This window comes from Panicum virgatum, chromosome 3N (genome assembly GCF_016808335.1).
Source record: "Panicum virgatum strain AP13 chromosome 3N, P.virgatum_v5, whole genome shotgun sequence".
Taxonomy (NCBI): Eukaryota; Viridiplantae; Streptophyta; class Magnoliopsida; order Poales; family Poaceae; genus Panicum; species Panicum virgatum.
In genome coordinates this window covers 2,064,398-2,082,053 of record NC_053147.1, presented here as the reverse complement: position 1 = coordinate 2,082,053, position 17,656 = coordinate 2,064,398, and the positions used below count along the sequence as shown (strand labels likewise).

At 47.3% G+C, this 17,656-nt stretch overlaps 2 protein-coding genes across 17 annotated transcripts; one reads left to right on the top strand and one right to left on the bottom strand.

The window, feature by feature from the left end:
* Nucleotides 1–2,669: 2,669 nt before the first annotated feature.
* LOC120663619 (pentatricopeptide repeat-containing protein At5g04780, mitochondrial-like) lies at nucleotides 2,670–16,694 on the bottom strand. Of its 15 annotated transcripts, none has more exons than XM_039942484.1 (12): nucleotides 16,468–16,694; nucleotides 11,912–14,339; nucleotides 11,586–11,778; nucleotides 10,812–11,488; nucleotides 10,555–10,617; nucleotides 8,603–8,803; nucleotides 6,217–6,626; nucleotides 6,033–6,126; nucleotides 5,692–5,893; nucleotides 4,398–5,031; nucleotides 3,483–3,906; nucleotides 2,670–3,397 (listed from the first exon to the last, which is right to left on the bottom strand). In XM_039942484.1, the coding sequence occupies exon 2, from the start codon at nucleotides 14,035–14,037 to the stop codon at nucleotides 12,469–12,471; it is 1,569 nt and encodes a 522-aa protein (XP_039798418.1). In that variant the 5' UTR covers nucleotides 14,038–14,339; nucleotides 16,468–16,694; the 3' UTR covers nucleotides 2,670–3,397; nucleotides 3,483–3,906; nucleotides 4,398–5,031; nucleotides 5,692–5,893; nucleotides 6,033–6,126; nucleotides 6,217–6,626; nucleotides 8,603–8,803; nucleotides 10,555–10,617; nucleotides 10,812–11,488; nucleotides 11,586–11,778; nucleotides 11,912–12,468. The 15 variants fall into 15 exon arrangements, with proteins under 15 accessions (XP_039798418.1, XP_039798426.1, XP_039798422.1 ...); XM_039942492.1 differs by having other exon boundaries at nucleotides 11,379–11,488; XM_039942488.1 differs by having other exon boundaries at nucleotides 11,422–11,488.
* On the top strand, nucleotides 7,210–9,562 carry LOC120663620 (B3 domain-containing protein Os11g0156000-like). 2 transcript variants are annotated; one of them, XM_039942498.1, is made up of 3 exons: nucleotides 7,210–8,501; nucleotides 8,654–8,831; nucleotides 8,976–9,562. In XM_039942498.1, the coding sequence occupies exons 1-3, from the start codon at nucleotides 7,880–7,882 to the stop codon at nucleotides 8,986–8,988; spliced, it is 813 nt and encodes a 270-aa protein (XP_039798432.1). In that variant the 5' UTR covers nucleotides 7,210–7,879; the 3' UTR covers nucleotides 8,989–9,562. The 2 variants fall into 2 exon arrangements, with proteins under 2 accessions (XP_039798432.1, XP_039798431.1); XM_039942497.1 differs by having other exon boundaries at nucleotides 8,654–9,562.
* Nucleotides 16,695–17,656: the final 962 nt, after the last annotated feature.

Here is a 17,656-nt window from a genome sequence, read left to right as displayed (position 1 = left end):
AAACTTTCCTTTAATGCAATCAATACATTGTTCTAATTCAGAAAATTCTAATGGCAGAAGAATTGATGCTTTAACTAAGAGCTCTATCCCCCCTCGAAATATGGTCTAAACAACAATGCCATAATTTCGACGAGATTGCATCAATTCGTTTGCGTTTCTTAGTAACATTCTCATATGAGGAGGCATTCTTATTCTCAGAACATACAGCATTCACATTCTCAGATAATAAAAGCAAGTATAATTTGTCTTGTCGGAAGGCAAGACCAACACATTCTGAATTAACTTGTATCTCACACTTGCCATCACCAAAATGACAAGCAATAGCATCATCATCTAATTTAGACATGCTTATTAAGTTTCGTTGCAAAGGCGGTACATAAAGAACATCTCTAAGATAAAGTACAAAGCCACTATATAATTCTAAGTGAAAATCTGCAATGGCTTCGACTTCAGCTCCTACACCGTTTGCAACTTTAATTCTTCTTGCACCTCTTGGCAGGGTCCTCCTCATACTTGATCCCTGTAAAAAATTAGCAACATGAGTAATTGCACCAGAATCAATCCACCAAGTGGATTTATCATAACTTAAATACAGAGATTCATCTACAAAAGTAATGGTGTCCTCACTCTTTCTTAGCAACTCTTTCAGGAACTCGGGGCAGTCCCTCTTGTAGTGCCCTCTCCCTTTGCACTTCAGGCACTGGTCTTTGTCAACTGGGAAGTTAGACCAATCTTTCTGCTGAGGTGCGTTGGAGGGACCACTCTCGCTCTGATTTCTACCAGGTGGGAAAGGCCTCTTGTTCTGGTAGTTCTTATTGTTCTGGAAGTTCTTCTTCTTATGCTGGACATTGAAAACAAGCTGGCCACCATTGGAGTGCTTGAGTCTGTCTTCTTCTTGAACGCACATAGCAAGCAGCTTTTCTAGTTTCCATTCTTCAGTTTGAGTGTTGTAGTTGACATTAAAAGTCTCAAAGTCCTTGGGAAGGGACTTGAACACCAACTGAACAACGAAAACTTCTGGTAAGGACATATTCATTGTCTTGAGCTTATTTGCAATGTGGCTCATTTCTAGAATATGTTCTCTAATGCCACCGCCGGTATATCTCTTGGTCACAAGCTGCTCTGTCAAAGTGGCAGCATAGGCCTTGGAAGAGCCAGTGAACGGACTCTTCACCCTTTCTAGATCCTCAGCAGCAGTGGTACATTCTGGAATTGCTTCTTTTATATTGTCTGAAATGGACCACTTTATGATCATCAGGCACTTGCGGTTGGAAGTATTCCAACGTGTCTTGTCAATATCATGTTGGATTATAGTACGATTATGGTTCTTTTTACGAATGGCCCATGCATCGTCTGCTTCATTCTAGGCCCGCACGGGCTTTTCTGGTTCTTTAGGTGTTGGCACTGTGACAGCCAAGTCTATCTCAGTCATTGCCAACGCAATTTCTAGTTTCTGGTGCCATTTCCCATAATTTTGGCCATGTAGTTCTGGAATTTCATTCACATATGACATAAAGCCTGAAAGTAAAATTTAGAAAAATGAGGATAAATTCTTGGTAACAATAATTGCATGTTTAAATTTAACTTTGGTCAAAATTCAAACATACAATATTCTGTGCATTAAATCTAAATCACCTTTGGCAGATATAGAAAAAATGCATAAGGTAATTTCTGGACAAGATTATAATATTGCAATATCAACTTTGGTCAGAAATTACAATATCATAATTTACTAAAACTCTAAATTCAACAACAAATTCTATATTTCTCTATGCCAATTATCTCGCTGGTTCAAATTAACATGGAGAAAACAACAGTAATAATTCTTTGCAGCGGAAATATGTAAAAATTCTAAATATTCAGAAGCATATTTCTTTGTTATTGGTTCTAAAACAATTTACACTAGGTGCAAATTCAAAGTAGTATTCAAATTCATCAAAACATATCCAAAAAATGCTTTTGAAATTAGAAAAAACTTGAAAATCCTCAGACTTCTTTTGGCCCGTGGTCGAATTTGGCCCGCGGCCCACAGCCGCGCGGGCGCCCCTCCGCGCGCCCAGGCCGCAACCTGGGCCTGGGCCGTGAAAACGGCCCGCTCGCAGCTCCCTCTTGGGCCTATTGTGGCCCAATCGCCGGCCGGATGGCGCTGGCCATCGGATCTGATTCGACGACCGGCCTTCATTCTCGGCTGATCAAAACCGCCGTCTGGACGTCGACCGGCCAAACCCTAGGTCATTCTTGCTTCTTCCTTCCTGGTTCCTCGGAGCGGCGGTCGCCCGACAATGGCGGCGCGGCGCGATCAGCACGGGGAACGAGGGTGGCGGTGCCGCGGCTCGCTCGCCGGCGCGCTCGCCCGAGGGTGAGCGCGCGGCCGTCGAGGTGGCCGCGAGTGGCGCCTCGGTTCTGGATCCCGCCGAAAACCCGCGTGACGGCGAGCGGCGGTGGGGGTTCTGTGGCGCGCACGATGATGGCGCGATGCTTCTGATCCGCGCGAGCGCGGCGGTTCGGGAAGGTGAGTTCGCCCCCCTCCCGCGGGTTCTGTTCTTGGGTTAGGGTTTCTGGAGATTCTTCGATCTAAAATTCGAGTCTGGGTTTTCTTGATTCGAACGAATCCCCTCCTTCTAAATGCTTTTCAGTGCCCAAAACACTCGATCTAGTGCATAGATCGGTGATAGATACCATTGTTGAATTCTGATATTCTAGAGATACACAAGGATCCTTCTCTGTGCACATAGATCAGGCACATGCACACGTTCTTGACATGAATACACAAGTAAAAAGGTTCTTCCCTAGATCTATTACATAAATGAGAGAGAGAGAGAGAGAGAGTGAGGCAAAGGGTAGACCAGATCCGCCGGTGCTGGGCGGCGGGGTGGAGGCGCTGGAGCTCGGAGCAGTCATGACTCCGACAGCGGCGGCGAACTCCGGGTCGGAGAAGAGGGCGTCCGGCGGCGGCGAAGGTCGGCGTGGGAAGTGGTACCCCTCGGTTCTCCACCGGCACTGTCCGGGGATGGGAGCAGCAGATCGGATCGTCGTGGTGGACGTCGCGTGGCGGCACTGGTGTAGCTTCCCGTCTTCCCGTCGGCCAAGCGCTCCCGGGATCGGATCGGGATATCGGAGGGGAAGTGGCGGCGGTGAACTTAGGGTACCGTGCCCCAACCCCTCTTGTTCTTATATAGCACTGGCAACGGGGGCCCACCAGTCATAACGGACTGGACGTCCCCGATCAGGGCGTGTGAAGAGGTTTGGCCCAATCTTTAAATTGGACCTTGAGATCAACTCCAACATTAGCCACCCGCTTTTTACTGCCACTCCTTTTTCCGGTCGTGCAGTGCGGACCGGCCGGCGGCCAGTGGCTGTCTCTGCGCCGTATTATAGGAGAGACTAGTGCCTGCAACTGCGAGGTGAATAGTAATATCATGCGAATAAAAAAAGGTAAGGCACCGGCCGGTCAAATAAGGCTGTGGTGTGCTCAGCTTTACCTAGGGTCGTGGTAATCAGGACCTTGCTTCCGCTTTGTCTCCCTCCCTCCACACCACAAAAGGCGCCCTTTCACGCTGACACAAAGCGGCCGGGCCGGGCACCTACTACTACACCACCAGCATGACACCATGCTTGCAGGCCCTGGCCATTGGCCTCTGCCGAGGGTGAAAAGGCCTCAGAAAACATGCCAGTTCCTTCTCTCTCTCCATCATCATCGTCATCAATCTCCTGCCGGCTCGCTCGGCTCCTGGCCTGGCCTGGCATTCTCTATCACGTCACGGCGCTGTCCGGTGCGCAAGAGGAAAGGCGAGCTCCAATCTGGTGGGGTGGGCAGGCACCAGGCAAGGCATGGACATCTGCTCCTCGCACTGCACTGTTTATTTGCACTGTGCGCCTCCCCCCCGCGCACGCATCCGCAAAGATCTGCCCAAAAGATCACGAGTTTAGCTGCCGCCCGGTGCGGAAATTTAGGCAGCTGCGCGTAAAACGACAGCTGCGAGATGTTGGACCAGCGCTAGCTCCTGCAACTGGTTCTACACATGGCACCACCTCCCAGCACCTGCAAGTAGCTAGTCCACAGTACAGTACGTCCACAACAAAGTATTATTCATGATCATGCCACCGAACGAACACAAATAGGATCTACAAGAAGCTAAGCGTTCACTAGCTAGAAGAATCAGCAAGATTTTATTTTTGCATATATTAGGATGTGTATGTATCTTAGAAATGCACTAGTCATCGTCCTAATAATTATTCATCCGCAGAATTAACACTCACTAATAAGCTGATGCATGCATGCTTACACATAAGATGATAAGAGCCAGAGAGAGAGAGAGACCGCCACTATATATTATATATATAATTATAATCCTTACTTAAACTAATGTTACCATCAGCCATGTAAAGATACATACCTGGTTACTATAATCCTTTCCACGTCCGTCACGGCGATGGAGCCCTCCTGCATCCTCCGCCGCACCAGGCACACCAGTCCTGCATGAAGGAAGGAAAGCAAGCAGGCAGGCAGGCAAGACAGACGTGGCCTCTCATGGAAAGCAGCGGAGCCGCAGGAATAACATAAGCAGGGGAGGGGGCATTAGCATGTGTCCCCTCATCTCCACCTCGCCCCGGTATTCAATTCAATTCCCCTGCATAAGAAACCAAGCCGCTCATGTGCACGGAGAAAAGATTGTTGGGCAGGTGAGCTGCATGATTGAGCTTGCTTAGCTGCGCTGCGAGGAGGAGAGAAGCTAGAAAAACAAGCTGCCTGTGCCCGGCCGGCCGCGCCGTGGCTGCCCTGCCTCGTGGTCACGCTCGAATAGGATACGCACTTGGACACACTTCACAAGCTCCCCCGCCCCGGTTGATGAGCCCCATGCGGTATCTCGATGTGTTGTGCTGCGGATCAGCTGACGGGGTTCCAATGATGCGGCTGCGGTCCGGTCCATGTTGCCGATCGATACCTCCTTCAACGATGGGCGATTACTCAATGAAATCAGGTAAAAGTATGCTGGACTGGATCTTGAATCCTGGTCAAAGTTTAGGGGCCTGCAAGTGCATCCCAACTGTCAGTAGTGATAAACAATTCCAAGTCTACCCCTACTAGTGTCTCTCTTCTGAAGAACATGCCTACTACTGAAAATTTGTGATCAAGTCTGTATAAATGGATTTCTCGGGAAAAAGAAGTTAAACATAAACAATGCAATGCTGCAACTTCAAATTGCATATGCATCCGCTATGGAAACCCTCCGGTAAAAACTGGAGTGTTTAAGGTTTTCCAAATTAGGACCCTCATTATTTGGGTGGAGCTGCAATCGAGTAACCCTGATGACTTTTCTTGACAAGATTCCACAACAAAACCTGCCAACGTGAACTCAATCGTGCATGCATGATGCACCATGGAGATGCTAAACATAGACGTACTCATAGTTTAGTCCAAGCATATGTGTGCAATTAACAATTACTACTAGTCTCTAAGCACACTAATTAGCACATATTATAGTGCATCTAGCTGCTAGTGGCTGAGCAAGGGAGCATCAGGCTTGTTTATTGCGCATCTCTATGTGCATGCACGCAGGAAAGAAGAGCACAGCATAAGTTCTAGGGATTGCTAGGGGATTAATGGGTGGAGGAACTATGAGGACCAGGGGTTGGTGTTGCACAGCAGTAATGCTGTGGAATGAACTGGAGGACAAAAATATGTATCACCTGATTCGCGAACTTGTTGGAAATTGGAGATGGAGCAAGGGATCTCTGGTGCAGGTCCAATCTTTGATCTTGTTTCCCATTTCAGTGCAAGATTTACTTTGGCGTTTGGGAACCTGTAGCCCCAGCGACAGCTAGGCAAGAGACCGCACACTAGTATATGCCAATGCCACGTGAGATGGTAAATTATACACTTCCCATTTTCCTGCAGGTGTTGATAGTAGAAGAAAATATGACCGGTCAAATTACCAATATCCGATTAAGTGATCCAATAATGTCAGAGAAATATCAAATGAAATGAGATGAACAGGGAGAGATTAGTTTTTTGAGATCCGTTAGCACACCGTTATGATTGGATTCTGGACAGTACAGTACCAGCTGATATAATAGCAACAGCCTTCCCTCATGGCCCCTCCGGTTTCTCCAAAGGTTGACATGCTGAATAATACTCAAACATAAGCACGCATTAGTGCAAGAACAATGCATCTAACCACGTACTGCTCAGTTCAGAAACATGTGATGGAATACCTGTCTCCAAAGAAGCAAGCAAAGCGACATGGCCGATTTCATCCCCAATAGTTTACGGGATCTGATACAGATCCGCCATTAAAAATGCCAGGAACAGATCATCTGGTGTCCTGTACGCCAATCTTCCAACAAGACGAGGTGCCTCCCAAATGGCGATGATGCATGGTAATAACAACCGCTAATCTGCAGCAGCAGGGGAGGGAGGCATCGATCCAAGCACGAGCAGGAGGAGGCAGGGCCGTGGTGAGGGCCAATCGCTTTGCCCCCACGCAAGCCTCGATCACCAGCCACCATGTTCAACACTCCCAGCTAGCAGTGCAGGCAGGGTCCGGACCAGGCCACAGGCCAGGAGGAGGCCGGGGCAGGTCGTCCTGAACCGATGGTTTGAATGGGAATAATGCAGCAGCATCCTGCAGGCAATTCAATTCATGGGGGTAATAAGAATCCAACCAAAAGCCAGCTCCCTCGCTTGCAAGTCTTGTCCTCCGGTGGGGAGGGGTGGTCAGCCAAGCCTTCAATGGGACAGGCCTGACTGAGCCCTTGATGGTGTTGAATCTGAGACGAAAAAGAAGTGGCTGGTTCCAGTACAAGATGGTGCATGATAATTAGAGCTGGCTCAGAGCCCATGCAATGCATACACCTCAAATGTCACATCTACTATCTCACAAAGGCCACTAGTGCCCTCAAGAACAAGCAAGTTATTGCCTACCAGCTCCTCAGGCCTCAGATATTCCAAGTGGCCACCACAAGGATGAACTGAGGCTGCTGGTGCCTGGTAGGAGTAGAGGGCTAGAGGCAGGCAGGCCAGCAAAACCTGTCAATCCATCTATCTCTTCGGGTTAATCCACCTCTACCAAACTGTATATGGAGAGAGGAACAGAAGAGACAGGATGTTATGGGAAATTGAGATGGTAACCGGGACTGGCTGGCTGTCTTGCACCTTCCCAAAGCCAATTGGAAATTGAATGGCTTGAAACACCAGGAGCCAGGATCCCTTCTGCAAGCAAGAAAAGAGGTTAAAAAAATGAAATAAAACTGGGGAGTTCATCAGGACAGTGGTCATGTATAGGCCCCAACCACCCCTCGCACATGGAAAGCAATGGTAGGGCCTGCCATGTCCCGGCCCCCTGCATGGCTGTGATTAGGCCACAATGTCCAGGCGCCAACTTTTAAGTACCACCACCTGATCATTCCTCATCGACTACACTGGACCTACATATTCTAATCTCATCACCTTTGAAACCCTTCCCTCACTTTGATTCTTCCTGTCTACCTAGGTTAAAATAATAGAAATGCCTCTCTCTCTCCTCAAGATCAAATGCACCTGCACCAAGACCTCCCATGAGTCTCCTACTCATCATGCATGTATTCCCACCATGGAAGTATTATCAATAGTACATTACATGTACACCCCTTCCTGACCATCTAGACTGGTGGTTTTACTACTTGGGAGGCTGGCTATAAATGGCCGGCCATGACATATGCATGCCTCCCTCTACACAACACAACACATCACCACACCACCACTGGTCCACTGCCTCTCTTCCCCGCCTCTTCCCACTGCCAAACTTTTCTGCGTGAGCTAGGCAAGAACTGAAGAACCTCTCTTCTTCCACCTCTAGCTAGTTAGCCTTCCTCCAGACTAAGAAGTTCAAGATCAACAATGGCCATGCACCATCTTGCCCAGGGGCACCCCCATGCGTGGCCGTGGGGGGTGACCATGTACACCAACCTGCACTACCACCAGCACCAGTACGAGAGGGAGCACCTGTTCGAGAAGCCTCTGACGCCCAGCGACGTGGGCAAGCTCAACAGGCTGGTGATCCCCAAGCAGCACGCGGAGAGGTATTTCCCCCTTGGCAGCGCTGGTGGGGTCGGCGGCGGCGATGGCAGCGAGAAGGGCTTGCTGCTGGCCTTCGAGGACGAGGCCGGCAAGCCGTGGAGGTTCCGGTACTCGTACTGGACCAGCAGCCAGAGCTACGTGCTCACAAAGGGCTGGAGCCGGTACGTGAAGGAGAAGCGCCTCGACGCCGGTGACGTCGTGTGCTTCGAGCGGGTGCGCGGCGGCCTTGGTGTCGGCGACCGCCTCTTCATCGGCTGCAGGCGCCGTGGCGAGAGCGCAGCACCAACGCCGACGCCTCCACCGCCCGTGCGCGCCCCGGCACCTGCTCTGAACCCCGGCGAGCAGCAACCTTGGAGCCCGATGTGCTACAGCACGTCGGGATCGTCGTACCCAACCAGCCCGGCCAGCCCCTACGCCTACCATAGCGACATGGCACACGCAGGTATATAATTAACGTATCCAAAAACAGAACACTTTAATGATCAACGCGATGCTAGCAAAGGTGAAAAACTGAAAAAGGATCAAAGAGATCATGTGGCTTACCCCATTTCCCGTGGATGATTTTTTGAACATATTTCTCGTGGATGATTGCAGGCGAGGCGGACGCCAAGAGCAGCGGCACGCCTACAGCACCGTCGAGGAAGCTCCGGCTGTTCGGCGTGAACCTCGACTGTGGCCCAGAGCCAGAGCCGGAGGCGGAGGCGGCGACGGCAATGTACGGCTATTTGCACCAGAGCCCTTACGCTGCAGTGTCCACAGTGCCAAATTACTGGTTAGTGCTACAAATATCGCCGAGTTTCAGTTATTGCATCATACCTGAAACTGGTAGAATCAATCGAAATCAACTACCACCACTTTCCTTGCTCAAATTAATAATTAAGTGAAAACTTAGTATCTTCTATTTTCTTGTCAACAGGGGCAGTTCATAGGACAGAAGAAGGAGATCTGAGGCCATGCTTGCAGAATCCTTACAACCAGAACCAGCAATGAAGAAACTAGCTACCAGCCTACCACTACTACTGCTCTGTAGTCTGTCTGTACTGAGTGACAGGTTTGAATTGACCTGTGGAATGAAAAGGAAGGGAGTGAAAGAGATCCCTTGTTTCCCGGGCAATCTTCCTTCCGTCACCCAGGAATGCCCCTTTTCTTTCTTGTTGCCTTCCAGAAACCCTACGTGCAGTACGGGTCGAGCCGGGCCCGTTGCAGCTGCAGCAGCAGGTAGTAGCTAGTTGGAGGTTTCAGGAAACATCAGGTTGAAAAGGAGAGGTAGAGAGACTGAGGGAGTGAGGGATGGTGACACACATGAAAAAAAACAAAAGGACATGCCTGCCTACATGCATGTGTGTATGTGTTTGTCATCTGTAGTAGGAGTATGTGAGATGTGGGTGGGCCCAAGAACAAACTGGATGCATGAAGTTGATGTATCTATCTTCTCCTCAGCTCCCTGCCTCCTTCAAGGAACAAAGAAATATCCTTATGGAGACTTGGTTCTCTCCTTGAGAATTTTCTGCCGTTCTAGCAGCTTCAAGCACTCTTTTTTTAACGTCAACAAAGATTAAAAAATATATCCTTTTATCTTTTTTAACAGGAGTATAAATAGGGAAAGTCAAACTATTTAATCCCATACCATAGAGCTCAATTTCATTTGAAGTAGTAAGGAAAAAAGGTACAGAATGATACCTAAAAGAAGTAAAAGAAAGACGACTGTAAATAGCCGAAGGCGAAAGCTGATGCAGTCAATTGTTTCAATGCTTTTTACGCTACCTGTCTACTTCATACAACCAATCCAACCAATGCTTTCACCTCAAGGGGCAATCCAAGCAAGGTGATGGATGTGCAATGGCATTTCACCTCCTCCAGACAACCAAACCAAACAACAGGGTGAAAACTCATAGATGACCAAGAAATATTAAAGAAGCAATGTGCCCCAGGCGATGAAGACATCTGGGGATTTCCATGTTCCGATCCCTCACTAGACTATCAATGGGCGGTCTCCACCTTTTTGTTCCCTCGGGAAGGAAAGGCTCACCAAAAGTTTCAGCGTCCAAGTGGGCTCAATTCGCCCTAATAGGATAGAAAAAGGGCTGGCCAAGCTGACAGTCTTAGAGGCAGGTTTCAGACAGGGAAGGGGCACTAAGCTCCAATAACCAGCAAGATTCCCAGCAGCACGTATCAAAAGATGGACGCAGATCTGTGACTGTCCCTGCCTTTTGTTGCCTGACTGCCTACGTCGGAAAGGCTTGTACGAGGCTAAACCACAGGTTACAAACTGCTCTTTTGGCCGGCCAGCCGGCTGGTCAATATAATTCAGAGCAGTGGTAGGTGCCTGGAGAAACCCGGCCTAACCAAGCTGATGTGGCACCGATCAACTCTTATAATTAAGGCAAGGCTGTAGCTAGCTGTAAGAAAAAATGTGCACTGCCTTCGTGTCCACTTGTGAAACACAAGCACATTTAAACAAAGTGCATGAAGAATCTAGAGTGACAGCCTCTTACCTTAGGTCACCTAATAGGGTATGAGAGCACATCAGTGTAAAGACCTCTGCAGTTGCAAGTAGCCTGAGAGATAGAGGATATATAACTAGTCAATTTGCAGTGCAAGTGCTAGATGATGAGAATCCTATTAAAACATAAACAAGGTCCTAGAATACTGTGCTGATTAGGGGAAAAATAACTAGGATGCAGGTTTCACATTCATCTGAATGTAGCAGCAGCAACTGTGGTAATGATGATTAAACATATAGGTTAACTACCGTATCACCAGCAGGATTTCCTGTCTGCTGCTGGCGACCGAGAACAGGAGCCATGTGCAGAAGCGGAGGCTTTCCCTAATGACCAGACATGAACCTTATCCGAGGCACTCCAGGGTTACATGATTAACACCTTTGAACACCAGATAATATTATCTGAATCACTACAACTAAAGCGTCATGTGAGGGCCATAATGGTAAAGTAGACTCTCGCCTACTATGCTCAACACATACCAAGGAAAGGAAGTGTTTCTTTCATGCAAAAGAAATGAGTTGTCAAAGGATGGATGCAACTAGTACAAAGTACAAACTAATCACGTCATCCACGTAAAAGTACACTCCAGCTAAATATGTAGTTCTTTGTCTGACAAAGTAAACAACTCTTTTATAACCAGAAGAACCCTAGTTCCTTTCCAAAGCCACTTTTATTGGATAAAAATACACAGGCACATGGAGGATCAGCCAGGAAAACCAAGAAATACTGTATGGCAATGTCCAATGCTAAACAGGCAATGGTGAGGTGACCATTACTAGCTGAGAAAAAACCGAGATGAGAGTGCAATGACACACTACTTTTGAGAGAGAGGGAGGGAGGGAGATTAAGAAGCATCACATGAGTGAATTAAGTCCCGGGAGGTACCAGAGGTCTGGCTCATGAAACTGGTCGGACCTACAAAATGCTATGATATACCCATCAGGGGCATCAGCCACATGAGGCCAATGACTTCAAGGAGCCCCATGAACAAGAATATAGTTGGTCCACAAGAAATGACTAACCTGATGAATAGTCATAATCTCCAGTGTCAATTATTTGCCCTTTCCTCAGTACCTGCTAGTGGTTCTAGACACCAGCTCTTTTGACGAAAACAGTACTTTTCTGGAGAGACAGATGTAAACATGGGCTGATGGTGGACCAATGGAGGCTCTTTAGGACCTAAGATATGCCATGTTGTACCAAACTATGCTCAAGCTGTCATAAGAGATCGAAGGTATAACATATCAAAACTTTGTTTATTTTTTGTATGTTTTACATAATGTTTACTTATTAAATAGAGAAAACTGATAAAAAAGTTTCATGAAAATTATGTGACTAGTGAACATACCCCTTTGAGAGTTCACTGTGAACTGGAAAGATAACGAGGAAGACAGGAATAGAAGAAATCATCCTTTCATGTGCATTTCTATAAGAGGCCTTTTCTATAAACTCAACAAATCGTGCATCCACTTTCCATGCACAGCTCTGCACAAACAAATATTTCATTGCTAAAAACATTGGCTTACAAAAGCACTGTACAAGATATACTTCATTACTGTAGGTCACACTAGCTATTATGATAATAAGCGACTCAACTCAGCCTTTGATATGCTATTAACGTTCAAATGATAGTGTTGATGTCACACTAAATGGGGCCACAAAATGACAATATTGGCTTGAATAACAAAGCTATCAGCACAAGTACTGACATTTATCTTCAATATAGAGACTACCGCAAGGCAACAATTTAGAATTTACTATATGATAAGAACACAGTGCCAGAAATAAATTGTTGCCATCCCTCATTTAGCAATCAATTACCAAAAGTCGTCATAATAACACGTCAATCCTTAAAATGGTGAAATTGATATCTCTGACCATGACCAATGCCATTTGCAATCTTAATTAAGGAATGGCAGTCTGCACAAACAGCTCCTCTTTTTGTTCACAACCAAAAATATGAGCTGCATAGATCCAACTTGACCCCATGTCTTTCTTTGCGCCACTATCATTCAGGTATTTCCTTGCCAACACAGCATTCTCCCAGTTTCCACTGGCCGCATATACATCTGAAAGCAAAGCATGGTTCCCTCCATTTTGTGGTTCCAGTTTGAAAAGCTGTTCAGCTGCTAGTTTGGCTAATCCAATATTTCTGTACTTACGGCATGATCCAAGCAAAGATCCCCACATAGAAGTAGTTGGCTCAAATGGCATTTGTTGAATCAGTTCCCAAGCCTCATCAGTCCTCCCAGATCGCCCCAAAACATCTACCATGCAAGAATAGTGAAGGGCATTAGGTTCGACAGTCTGATCAGATATTAGCAGGCTGAAGTAGCAGCGGGCCTTTTCAACTAAACCTGCATGACTACACACTGACAACATGGAGACATAAGTAACTTCATTTGGAGATATCCCTGCCTGCTGCATTTTCTCAAACAGAATCATTGCTTCCCAAAAATTGCCATGCCTAGTAAAACTAGTAATCATTGCATTCCACAGAACTACATTCTTGTGTTTCATATCATAAAATATTAGATAGGCTTCCTCAATCTTCCCACAACTTGCATAGACATCCACGAGAGATGATGCCACAAAAAAATTACCATGAAAACCATACTTGAAAGTAACTGAATGAAGCTGTATTCCTTCAATCATCAATGCTAGGCTTGCACATGTACTGAGTATAGCAGAAAGAGTGAATTCAGAAAATTGTGCTCCTTCCCTTAGTGACCTCTGGAATAAACACAATGCATCTTCATGAAGACCATTTTGCACGAGTCCTGCAATGAATGTACTCCATGTAACTGCAGTTTTCTCAGGAATTTTCTCAAAAACCAAGCATGCATCATTAATCATATTACACTTTGCATAAACATCAAGAACTGCAGTTCCAACAAAACTATTGGAGTCCAATGCTAGCTTGATGGCAATAGTGTGCAATTGTTTGCATTCTACGGTAGCAAATTTTGCAGCACATGCACAGAGGGTGCTGGATAAGGTAAATTCACTCATCTGTATCCCTTCTTCATGCATCTTTGAAAAAAGCTTCAGAGCTTGTAAATCATTTCCATTGCAAGTATACCCAGCAATCATGGTATTCCATGAGACTATGCTTCTGAAAGGCATTGTATCAAAAACACGACGGGCACAATCATTCATGCCACATTTTGTGTACAAGTTGATCAGAATATTGCACGTGGTAGTATCAGTTTCCAGACCTAAATGGACGGCTAAACCATGGCAGCCTTTCCCAATCAAGAGGCACCTCCTCTTCGCACATTGTTGCAAAAGTACATGTAGTGCAAACATGTCAATCAAATTCCTGTCAAACCTAACAAGCCTTTTATCCTTTAGGGCAATTCCATTGTTGAGCTTGTTACAAAAAGATCGAGCACGAAAATGAAGTCCCAAGCATACAGAAATAAGAGATCTGCCACACTGACTTGTAGCATGACGGTTAAACCAAATGCCCATCCAAGCAAGCCAGCTGTCGGCAAGCTCTGGGTTTTACTTGAAGGCAAACTTCACCGATGGAATTTGTTACTCGCAAAAGGAAAATCATTGGATCCTTGCCAGTTGCTAAGAGTACATCATATTTTCTGCAGACTGAACTAAGAATGTTTCAGGTTTGTTTACCTTCAATCTTCAGAAACTTATCAGACCATTGAATGGTGTGGCTGAAAGAAACACCAAATTAAGGCATTGTGACAACAATATGATACTCATCACAATTTGGTGCACCTTCTTCTAGCAAATCACATCCTGTAAAATAAGATCTATCAAAAAAGTAACATAAGTTCAGCTGACATTAGCATGAGAAAATATTTTAAATTCTAATTACAAATGGTTGGAAATAAAACAAAAAAATGGAAAAATAATCGTGGAACTGAAACAAACGGAGTTCCTGGTTTAACATCTTGGGCTGTGCAAGCTGAATTTAGCATGACACTTACATTATGCACTGAACACTATTCCAGTGATAATAGCCCCAGGTTTCATTTCTGTTTTATTGAAAGCTGCAAACATTAATATTTTTGAAGTTAGCATGACCAGTAATTTAATAAGGTTTTCTTATTTGTCCATAAGAACTCATCCTGAATCATAGTCGCATTAAAACCGTGCCCATCATGGAATGAAATATCTTCCCGAAACTCAGAGGCAATCTCTAAAACACGAAACGCCGTCCGACCCTAGGGAATTCTCTGGCACCTCAGAGGGCCACGTCGCCCAGAAAAGCAGCCGCCGTCGGATCGGGGCCATCCAACGGCCATGGGAATCCCCCGCCTCCTCCTGAGCCCGCCTCCCCCGCCCGAGCCCCGCCGCAGCGCTCCGCCCCCTGCCGCCCCTGCTCTGCCGCTGGCCCGCCACTGCCTTGCCACCCTCGTTCGTGTCCGGCCCGCTGCGTTGACCCGGCGCGGGAGCGCGGCCCGTGCCGCGAGGTGCGCGCCGCGCGACGCCGCGGCGGTCGGCGGGGTACGCGGCCAGGAGGCGAGTGGATGCCGGCTGCGCGTGCGCACCAGCTGCCCAAGAGCGCGGTGAAGCTCACCGGCCAGGAGGCGGGGAGACGGCGTCCGGCGACGGTGGCGATGGAGCTCCGCTGAGAGGACCTGCGGAAGGGGAATCGGCCGGGTGAGGACCGGAATCGATCGAGGAGAGGAAGGGGAAGCTCTCTTTGCGAGGAATTGAAGGGAACCTCACCGGAGACGATGAATCGAGGGCGGCCGGCGGTGGGGAAGAAGGTGGCGGCTGCGGCAGGAGCACTGGAGCAGCGGCGCACCTCGCCGCCGGAGGCTTCGCTGCTGTTGGGCCAAAAAAACTCAGCCCACCTCTCGTCTGCCACCGCCGGCCCACACAGGGTCCAAATTAATCAACCAGACGTTCCCCCCGGCACCCACGTCTCGCCCGACGCCCTAGCCCCCCGCCCGTCTTGCCAGCCTGCTGGCTGTTGGCTGCTGCTGCCGTCGCCCCACGCACCCGTTGCACGCCCAGTTGCTTTATCATTAATTTGTATTTATTACTGGATATAGCTTCTCGAGAAAAGGTACAAATGGTTGCGTATTACAATGTTTGTTAAAATGGATTTTCATCTCAAACTAGAATTACAAGGCTTATCAGAATCTGGATGCTCATGCGGCACTTTGAATTGAAATACTACTATTTATGCATGTATCCGGCTATCGGCCTTTTGAAACATTGCATTTTGCGCAATTATAGAATTCCTGGTTTATAGGAACTGATAGTTAAGAACTATCATTAATGGAAGTTAAAATGAAAATTAGGTTTCTCATGTGTATATAGGCACTGGACACAGTATACGTGTGGCCAACCGCACATCAATAACATAGCGTCGTATCACTTCCAGTTTTGCATTTACTCCTCTTTGCATAACTGTGGTACATCCTGATGCTTAGCTATCTTGATTCATGCTTGACGTAGCGTCGTAACTAGCTTACTTTTCTATTTTAGTACTGTAATTATTAGCAGACACAAATTCACAGAAACCAGTGCAGACACAAATGCACACAAACATTATCAATTAATTTGTTAGATACTAAACAAAGTTCCCAAAACAAGCCAGTGGCGTTATCTTCTCCTCCCTTCCTAAAGGCATCGACAACTAGCTTAAAAAAAACACCACCAGTGAAAACCGGTATAAACAAGATCAATCCATCTATAGAATATCACTGGCCGTTGCCGCGTGGCTTTTCTAGTTAGATCATAAATGGGGAACGAGATACAGAGCACCCAAAACTACAAAAAGCACACTCCCCGACTCTTCAATCTTGCTCGCAGCAGGACATATTTTCAGTCCAGCGCCCTATGGAAAACTGATAGTCCGACACTATAATACATCAAAATTCGAGAGTTGTAGTAAATTATGCACAGAGAAGATCCACTGGCTACCTCTCTCGGGCGGATCATTCCATCGAACACCCTCGGCGCACGAAGCAGATGTCGCACCATCCACAGGGCCAACAGCTGCTGTGCTTTTGCGGAAGCGGTGGGACGAGGAGGAGGTGGAGGGAGCCTCGAGGCGAATGGGAGTTAGGAGGACGCCGAGGTTCCGGGGAAGGGATGCGATGCGAGCGATCGGAACCAGGCCACAACCCACAGGTGGAGCCGGGGAGGGAGACGAGCGGTTTTTTTATTTTTTATTTTCGTTTTTTACAAAAATATATTTTCATTTTCAAAATTTATAAGAATATACCCCGACCGCCTCATTGCCGGACGGCCGGCACCCGATCGCCCCGCTGCCGGACGGCCGGCACCCGGTCGCCCCGCTGCCGGACGGCAAGAACTTATCTGCAAAAAATTTTGCGAAAAAATTACGTTCCGGTCCCTAGAGAACCGGTCGCCCGGTAGCGGGGCGGCCGGACTCCCAGAGACCTACTAGCTATCTGTCAGCGGCAGCTCGAGGCCTACTAGCTACCTGCAGGCTCGGCCGATGCTCATCGATCAACGCGCGCGGTGCGTGCGCACATGCATATTTTTGGCTGGAGGTTTCCGCAGTTTCGACGGCGACGCCTGCCCCTGCTTCCAGCAGCGTCGAGCTGTGGCACGTGTACGCGCACAACCTGGGTATACGTGAGGCCAGGGCGTGTACAGCAACCTAGGACTGAGGTGCTACATGCATGCCGGGCGGCCCGTCAGGCATCGACTCGTCAGACAAAAGTAGTGCAGATCAAGCTAAGGGACCATTAACGGTGGCCAGCCGCACGCACCATCAGGTTAGCAATTGGTAGGATTTATAAAGTCTCGCCTAATGTAATACCTCCAGCAAACTTCAGTTGTCTGAAACATCAGGCTTTGCTACAAAGTTCCCATTTTGTCTTAGCATTTTTTATATAATTTTATTTGGTTCTGCTTATGGTCATTTCAAGGCTCTGAAAACACAATACATACACCAGCTTAATCAGGACCTATAAAAAGCACCACAAACATGCATGTGCAGCTGTCATATTAGTCATGTTGTTATAAAGTAATCCAAAATGGAATGTGTTCGGATATACATGTTGCTATTTTTCTTCTCTTGAACTATTGATTGAGCATATATGCTTTGCGCTTCTCCCTGATATATTTAAGCTTAAATAAA